The 9,194-nt window shown below is 35.6% G+C and overlaps 1 protein-coding gene across 4 annotated transcripts; it reads left to right on the top strand.

Moving 5' to 3' along the window:
• Window positions 1-4,384: 4,384 nt before the first annotated feature.
• LOC147619457 (bidirectional sugar transporter SWEET6b-like) lies at window positions 4,385-6,625 on the top strand. 4 transcript variants are annotated; one of them, XM_086773127.1, is made up of 6 exons: window positions 4,385-4,634; window positions 4,744-4,780; window positions 5,101-5,201; window positions 5,857-5,990; window positions 6,216-6,335; window positions 6,470-6,625. In XM_086773127.1, the coding sequence occupies exons 1-6, from the start codon at window positions 4,598-4,600 to the stop codon at window positions 6,599-6,601; spliced, it is 561 nt and encodes a 186-aa protein (XP_086629253.1). In that variant the 5' UTR covers window positions 4,385-4,597; the 3' UTR covers window positions 6,602-6,625. The 4 variants fall into 4 exon arrangements, 3 of the variants coding, with proteins under 3 accessions (XP_086629253.1, XP_086629254.1, XP_086629252.1); XM_086773128.1 differs by having other exon boundaries at window positions 5,857-6,015; XM_086773126.1 differs by having other exon boundaries at window positions 5,101-5,311; window positions 5,857-6,015.
• Window positions 6,626-9,194: the final 2,569 nt, after the last annotated feature.

The raw sequence follows: 9,194 nt of genomic DNA, 5'->3' as shown, positions 1-9,194 counted from the left end.
GTGGGCGAGGCCCGAGTGTAGGAAACCTTGCCCCGCACAAGAGTAAGTTACTTCCGCTGCTAGCAATCGGGAATCCGATGCGCGGAGGGGACAGTGGGATAAACATTGCAGCCCTCACTTTAGGCATATTTACATTCAGTGTAAACATTCTACCCACTCTGTTCCCTTTTGCAACCAACCTACACTTATCTTTAAAGTCTTCTATATAACAACCATTAGGCTTAAACCGCACCTGCAAACCCTGCTCAATCATCTGGCCCAATAGAAACTAGATTCTTTGTAATGTTTGGAACATGAAGTATATCTGCAAGGTACTTCACCTTACCATCAAGCATAGACAATGGCACATCTCCAACATGGGCAATCAGATAAGCAGTACCATCCCCTGTTTCAACAAAACCTGGTCTTTCAAGACTCTTCATTTCCTTGAACCACTCACCACATGACTTGTCATGTGGTTTGAAGCACATGAATCATCATGACTTGTCATGTGGTTTGAAGCACGTGAATCAACATACCATATATCATCCTTACATGCTGCTACATCATTTCCAGACACAACATTAATTACATGTTGCATAACAAAAAACCTCTCATTATCCTCATTATTTCTGCTAGAGGACGCATAGTTATTTTTTTGCACTTTTCCATTTCGCATGTCATTCTTCTTCTTATAGCAATCTACTTGCATATGTCTAGGCTTACCATAGTAAAAACAGCCTCGTGTATCATTATGTTGCCTTTGCCAATTACCACGACCTCTTTGACTCCCCCTGCCTCTAAACTGGCCTCTTCCACCTGTGTGTTATTGTTGTGATTAATGGGATTGCTGCTATACTACTGCTGACCATGATTCTGATTATGTGCTCGGCCACCACCATGGACACGTCCACAACCTCTACCTCGTCCTCTACCTGAACTTGTGTAGAAGGCATGTTGCTCTGAACTACTTTTTTTTGTGAAGGCTATTGATCTTCATCCAAATTCTTCTCTTCAATGACCAACATTGATACCAAATCTGTAAAGTTGAGAATGTTTTCTCGAGTCTGAATAGACGTCTTGAATGCCTTGTATTGTGGCCCGAGACCACGCACACATACTTCCACCATATCATCATCATCAACAAAAACACCAATAGATGCAAGGGATTCCACAATACCCTTGATCTTTAAGGCATAATCATTCATAGACATGTTTTTCTTCTCCACAATATGAAGCTTATTCTTCAACTGAATCTTTCATGCCTTGGTGTTAGTTTCATACAGCTTCACCAAGGTGTCCCACGCCTCCTTGGGTGACTTGGCATCTTGTATATACCCAATCATGGTGTCTTGTGTATACTAATAGAAAGCCAATACATGACTCTTCTTGCTTCTTGATTATAATCTCTATATTCTTTTACATCTACAACAGTTGGATTAATCCCCGGTATCTCTGGTGCCTCCTTATGTTCACCTTCAATGTAGTTCCAATAGAGTTTTTCCATCGGGAAATTTGTTAATCTAAAACTCCAGGCATGGAAGTTGTTCTTATCAAGCTTTTTTGCAACAATTTGGTTAATTCCATCATTCGACATCTTGTTTGCAACACAAACTCACCAAAAACAACACTCTTGTTTGACCTACACAAACTGCTATATTGTTTGCAACGGTACTATGCTACACCCTACCAGTGATCTCAACTTTCCGACATATACCTAATAGCTTTGTAGGGAATTTTGCAGTACACAAAAATAGAATTTTGCAATACACACAGTGTGTCTACACAACCAATCAATCCTCTTATAGTACCAAAAATAGAATTTTACAGAGAATCGAAACTTACTCGTGGTGGTGCCCATGAATGCACGGCGAACTAAAAAACAAAGGCCTAGATGCACGCGAAATGTATTTTTGACCTGAAAAATTAAGTCCAAAGGACAATATAGTTGCCCTTAAGCTTCGCTCCTGTGAAGAAAGCTCCTCAATCTGAGTTCATTTGTTGGCTCTTTCCGAAGAGCTCCCGACAATGGTGTAGTAGTAGCCAACACAAAGGGGAAAGAGTATATGAATCTCTTACCCTCATACCGCTTCCTATGCTTCTCTTGCTTGCCGTTCCATGGATTTATTCTAGGCAAGGTGAATATAAACATTCGGATATTTTTATTACACTCTTAGGAGATGAGGTCCATTGATGCTACTTTATCATAGCTATATGTGACTTTAATCTACGCAAGAAAAGACCTTAAAATTAGGAAATTTTTGTGGGTAGTCCTCTAAATGGTGAATTAATAAATAGTTATTCTGACTTTTAAATAGGTAATGGAATAAAAAGAGTGGCCTTGCAATTTGCAACAAAGAAAAGGCTCTTCGATTAATGGAGAAAAAAGGTAATGGAATAAAAAGAGCAGCCTTGCAATTTGCAACATAGAAAAGGCTCTTCGATTAATGGAGAGAAAAGGTAATGGAATAAAAAGAGTGGCCTCGAAATTTGCCACAAGGAAAAGACTATTTGATTGATGGAGAAAAAAGAGTGGCATTTAATATAGGAAAAAAATTGCCTTGAAATTTTCAATAAGGAAAAGGCTCTTTCATGAAGTTGATAGTAGAAGTGGGTGGGTTCCTTTTGAGGCTACTCTTATGTCTTATAATAGTGTGTGTTCATATATGGGTGAATAGTTTGTGCAAGGAGTCCTATTTCGGTCATCACATCACAATGATCAAACCATGTATCCATATGGGGTGCTTCACTTATAATGTTTAGCTTTATTAATAGACATTTTAACTTATAACTAAAACTTTAGCTTGTAACATGCTTTTTTCAAATCAAGGTAAGCCTTTGATTTTACAAGAGAAAAACCCATAAAGATAACTAAATTTGGGAAATGTAATGAGACTCGTGTAAGTACTCTCATGTAAATTTGGGAAATGTAATGAGACTCATGTAAGAAGACTCATGCAAGTACTCTCATGTCTACACTTAATGACAAGGCTCATGTAATTCTTGGTTGGTATATAGAGGTATTTTTTACAAGTGATTTTACCTAAACATTTTATTCTCATGTAATTCTTGGTTGGTATATAGAGGTATTTTTTACAAGTGATTTACCTAAACATTTTATTTTCATGCAAGTACTCTCATGTCTACACTTAATGACAAGGCTCATGTAATTCTTGGTTGGTATATAGAGGTATTTTTTACAAGTGATTTACCTAAACATTTTATTCTCAAAATAAATGTTTTCTTACACATCCCTGGTACATGTGTGACCAAGGCCTAGTGACATCTATGCTAACAAAGTTCATCTATTTGGTGAAAAAACCAACCCTTTATAAGGTTAGAATGTGTGCAACATGCTAGTAGTAAGGGGGCTATGGGGCTTAACCTTGTTTGTGAGGTCTTGGCTAAAAGGCACTCACGATACCTCTAGATGTGTGCAACATGCTAGTAGTAAGGGGACTATGGGGCTTAACCTTGTTTGTGAGGTCTTGACTAAAAGACACTCATGAGACCTCTAGATGAGTGGTATCGAACCATCAACCATGCAACCATTCACTTGGTGGTGTTTTGAATGGTGTGATATTTGATTAGACACCCTAGTACACTAGCTTGCAAAAACTAATCTCTCTCTCTCTCTCTCTCCCACCCACAAACACACACACACATCTTGTCTCTGCCTTTACTAAGCTCTCTCTCTCTCTCTCTCTCTCTCTCTCTCTCTCTCCCATGCAACCATTCACTTGGTGGTGTTTTGAATGGTGTGATATTTGATTAGACACCCTAGTACACTAGCTTGCAAAAACTAATCTCTCTCTCTCTCTCTCTCCCACCCACAAACACACACACACATCTTGTCTCTGCCTTTACTAAGCTCTCTCTCTCTCTCTCTCTCTCTCTCTCCCCTTCATAGAAACACACGCACACACACATCCTGTCTCTATCTTTTTTTCCCCCCCTCACTCTAGGTCACGAGAAACGCATTTCCCACTGCATAAATAATGTGAATCCATAAAGTTTTCTTTTTAGACGTTGTTCTCTTCTTGTCGCGAGTGATTTCAACTTTCTATGAATTTGTGAAAGAAAGGGAACCATTGCCAGGCATTATTCTGGTCAAGTGATTCCAGCTTTCTATGAGTTTGTGAAAGAAAAGGAAGCTTTGGCCGCCCAAGGATCACTTAATATTAATGGTGGCCAATAAAGGAAAATGAGAATAAAGTTTGGTGACCCAACCACGCCACCATTTGATATGGTCTCCAAGGCGGAAATATTGTAAGAATTTGGATAAATATCAACACATTGTGCGCGTTGTGTTGGGTGACACGTGCGAGGTTCAAAGCCGGTATAGGCATGGTGTTAGGGTATAAAAAAACAGCATTATGATTAGACGGAAAGCTGAGCATGTCCACTGAGGCTACCATTAGTCTTATTAGCAATAGGCAGCTGACTTTTCCTTTGCTTAACAAGTGCTTAATTAATCGCCATGCTTTGTAAAGGGCCAAGGCCAATAAATACCAGCATGCATAATCATTTACAGACTATGGTTGCTTTTGCAAGTTTAATATATTGCTCTTTACCACACAAGAGCTCACCATCTTGATCCTTCCTCCATTCTAGAGATATGGCAGTTCCCATTCCCCTCATCCTTGGCATCATAGGTGCTCAAAATTTTTAATATATACTTGCTTCTGCTCTAAGCCATTTACCCACGTTAATGTTGCTTTTGGGGTAATTTCAATTTATTTATTTTTCTTCTCTCTTGTGCAGGAAATGCCATGTCCTTACTTTCTTTCGCCTCACCATTGTAAGCGGCTTGGCTTTTTAATATTTTGATATGTGATCATTTCTTTTAATGTCAGTGTGTATAATATTTTGTATTATGATCATTTCTTTTAATGTTAGTGTGTACACTATTTTATGGTAGTGATCATTTCCTTTATTGTTAGTGTGTACATTCTTTAATGTTATGATCATTGTTTCTTTTAATGTTAGCCTGTATATAATTTTATATCATGTTCATTTCTTTTAATGTTAGTGAGTATACTATTTTACATTTTGTGAGATTTGGTGGTATTAATCATCCAATTGTGTTTTTTTTTAATGAAACTTTTGGGTCTAGTATAGGCCCACATTTTGGAGGATTGTGAAGAGGAGGTCAGTGGAGGACTTCAAAGATCATCCCTACATACTCTCTTTGCTCAACGGCATACTGTGCACGTGCTACGGTGTGCTCAAAACCAATGGGTTGATGCTAGCCATTACGGGCGCAATTGGATGTGCATTCCAATACACGTACCTTGCCCTTTACATGACATTCTCTACAAAGAAAAAAAGAGTAAACAAAATGTCTTGCAATCAAATGGATTAAATGTATGATATAAATAATCACATGTCTACTACAAAGTTATACATGCATACATAATTGTGTGTGTATATGTGTGTGTACACACATGCCTATTTGTGTACCAATATTAACCCTTTTTGTTATTGATCTCACCACCACTGGCCTATTGGTGTTGTCATTTGTACATGCATTAGGTGGTTATAAAAATAAAAATAGAGAGTTTTAAGAACTACATCCCAGGGACTTGGGAGATTTAACTTTTTTGTTTTTAATACCTCTCGTGTTAAAAATGGCAGCACTGCAAGTTCATTGGTTAGTCATGTTAAGTAAGGCCCAAACTAGGGGTGACTAAGGGTTCACTTCCATGAGTGCTAACCAATCAAGTTTGATTGCATGCATTTAATAGTGACATTTCTTAAGTCCCTCAAGTCAATGTGTGACGGAACTCTAACATCTGATGTGACTCATAAAAACGTTCAATATTTTTTTTAAACATATGTGTGTACCAATATTATAATAACTCTTTTTGTTTGCAGATCACCACTGGCTTAATGGTGGTTTCTATTCATGTGGCCTTCATGCTATTGGTATTGGTGGTGAAGTTGGTCCTTCCCCAAAAAATGCAAGTTTTTGTGATCGGTGTGATTTTAAGCACGAGCGGAGTTCTCATGTTTGCATCTCCACTTACCATAATGGTGAATTTTTAATATATATTAGTTAATAGTTGAGAGCATCTTAAAGTAACATATGTAAGACAATAAAAAATATTAGACAACACTACTAAAAAAGATTTCAAAAACCTAATTCCATATGGTGATCACTTTAATAATAAATAATAGTTTGATATTTATATTAGAATGTATAGTACTTACTATAATGAATTGTTCCTATGCAGGGGATTGTAATTCGCACAAAAAGTGTGGAATATATGCCATTCTTGCTTTCTCTCTTCTTCTTTTTGAGAAGTGGTACATGGTGTGGATATGCTTTGGCTACCCAAGATGTATTTATAAAGGTGTGCTACTTATGCGAGGAGTACTTGCTCATAACTATTAATTTGGATAATCACTATGTTACACATGAATTAGTCAGCCCATGCGTGAAAGCCTCCTTGTATTAGCTCTGATCATTAGCCTATATATCTTGCAGATTCCAACCATGATTGGTGCGTCTTTGGGTGCTATGCAAATGATACTCTATGTTATATTCTGTAATTGTAGTAGTATTTCAAAGAAATCTAACCAACAAGTAGGTGAAGAAATTAGTTGTCTTGCACCTTGAAAAATAAATACTATTTTCTAATGTTACTCTATGTTGTAAAACTAGACACATGTTCTTTATCCTGACATTTATTTTACAAGAGTATCTTGTACTATTATATAAACATTGCATTTATTTTTCAAGAGTATCTTATCCTATTATATAAAAATTACATTCTAAAGTAAAATAAGCACCAATGCACTAATTTGATAGAGGAAATTTGACACGTAAATTATTTATATGCATTCAACTAACATTAGTGTCATAAAAGATTGGCTTCTAAGAGAAATTTTTATGTAAGGAACCTACCTTTTCACCACGTCACACACACACATGCACTCTCTTCCACGTCGTGGCACAAAAGAGAACATGATTTATAATTTGGATTTCAAACCTCTATTACCTTAAACCATGATAATTTCAAACCTCTAATACCCTAAACCGTGACAATTTAACGTAAGAACTTTTCCAACATGGCAAAAGGAATAAAAATTCATGCCATATTTCTTAAAATAAACAAATTACACACACACACACACACACATGATAAATCCATCTAAATTAAGACATGAAAATTGAAAGATACATAAGGCATGATAAAACATATGTATAGCAATAGTGTTTAGAGTGTTGTTTGATCTATCCACACTAATATTGTTAAAGAATTTTGAGGTGTAAGAAATCATTAAAAACTATAAATGCATATAGTTCAACATTATCAAGGCTCAAAATAGAAAGAGGAATTTTGTAATAACATATCTTAAAATTCCAAAGCATAAAATCATTTAGTTCAAACACTAGAAAGGTTGAATCACACAATATATGGGCTAAAATACCCTACAAGGCCGACCTTCTTGAGGTGCATGTGCAAGCTATAGCTATTATGAACCAAAGAGACCCTAAAAAATACTATGATATGACTTGTCTGCATCACTTTTGTGTACTTGAGACCATTTTTTAAGAAGTTCCATTTATGTTTACAGTTATAGGAGGTGTCATTTATTGGCTACTAGTATATACTTATAAGGTGTGTGAAATATTTATATGAAAAAATAATATATAGATAAGAAACGATATGTATATTTTTAAAAACCATGTATATATACCTATTTTTAATTAACTTTTGAGTGTAGGTGATATGGAGTTTTCTTCAGAGTGAGGCCTTGAAGAAAAAATATGACCCATATTGTATATTATGGTGCTTATAAACACCATTTAACTCAAATGAGATCTTATAAATAACAAATTGTACATAGTCAAAAAAATATAGCTAAAAATATGACTATAAAAATGTAGATGTGTTATTAAAACAAAAAGAAGCAATGTATAAAACATAATTCAGGAATATAAAATTTCCATCAAGCTCCTTTTATTATCTCTTAGGTTGTTAAAACAAAAAAGAAGTGATACATAAAAATCCAATTAAAACATTCCATTTAAATGCCTTTTAGTATCTCTTGGGTCTCAATTATATCTTGGTTCCCAAATTATATTAAACATTCAATCCAAATTCCTTTTAGTATCTCGTGTCTTAAATTATATTAAACTTTTCATCTAACTAGGCAGCCATTCAACCTTACCTCGATTTAGTATATAGAGAGCACTAGCTAGTGAGGCTTTAAATCCAATTAATTACTTTCACTTATCACCTTGTGGAAAGTATTAAAATGAGGTTTCCTAATAATCATCATTAAGTCTTAATCAACTTTCAGGCACATGTTTTAGAATTTCACACTAATCCACCTAGCACACAAGCGATTTGGCAAAAACCTGATCTCATCAAGACTTGAGAATCCTCTTTTGGGGATTTTGATAAGCATATCCACCTCATCCTTGCATCAAAACCACTTCAATCAAATAGCCCATGATTTCAAAAATTGAGTCAAGTTAGTATAAACCAGTGTAATTGGGTCAAGTTAGTATAAACTAGTGTAATTGAATATGCAAGCCATTACTTGGGATCAACTTGTTTGCAATTACATACTTTATTATCCAATTCTATTGTAACCATGAAAATTAGTAAAAAAAATAATTACACCAAGTCAGAACCTAAAAGCAAGGACCATATCCTATAAGCAAGAGGTTGAAGCCTACTAACAATGAGCTTACAAAACCAATAAGTACCATTCTTTTTTATTTTGTTATGATGTAAATGACAATTTCTAAGCTACTCCTAGCATCCTAATCATTGAAACACATAAAAAAAAGTTAAATCTACTAATCTATATTAAAAAAAACCTAAAACAGGAAACACTTTAAGTTTCTTCTTCTTCACCATATTACCAAGTATAATGAAGTGAACACATCACTCACAACACTGGGCAATGGAATGCTCTGAAGGGTGATAAGGAAACAAATCTAAGAGGCTACCATCCATCTTCACGTAAATGTTGTAAAAATTGTTTAGGCTTAGAGATAAGGGATCCACTTTGCCTTTATTATTCTTAATGTCATTGACATCAATAGAGTCACCCATCGTGCAAGACAAATGTTGCATGCACACAAATGTCACTCTTCTCACACTAAATATGTCACCTTAAGGTGGTTCACTTAATGGGTAATTCACCCTCCTCTCTCTCACTCCCTCAATGGGTAGTACACCCTCTTCTCCCTC

This window comes from Cibotium barometz, chromosome 33 (assembly GCF_041138505.1).
Source record: "Cibotium barometz isolate CiBa-2024 chromosome 33, ASM4113850v1, whole genome shotgun sequence".
Taxonomy (NCBI): domain Eukaryota; kingdom Viridiplantae; phylum Streptophyta; class Polypodiopsida; order Cyatheales; family Cibotiaceae; genus Cibotium; species Cibotium barometz.
This window is presented reverse-complemented; position numbering and strand designations above follow the sequence as displayed.

Excerpts from the sequence above, each read along its gene's own strand:
- LOC147619457 (XM_086773126.1), top strand. The coding sequence starts at position 4,598 with ATGGCAGTTCCCATTCCCCTCATCCTTGGCATCATAG. Across the intron at positions 6,016-6,215 it reads CATCTCCACTTACCATAATG|GGGATTGTAATTCGCACAAA; the intron begins GTGAATTTTTAA and ends GTTCCTATGCAG. Across the intron at positions 6,336-6,469 it reads CCCAAGATGTATTTATAAAG|ATTCCAACCATGATTGGTGC; the intron begins GTGTGCTACTTA and ends TATATCTTGCAG.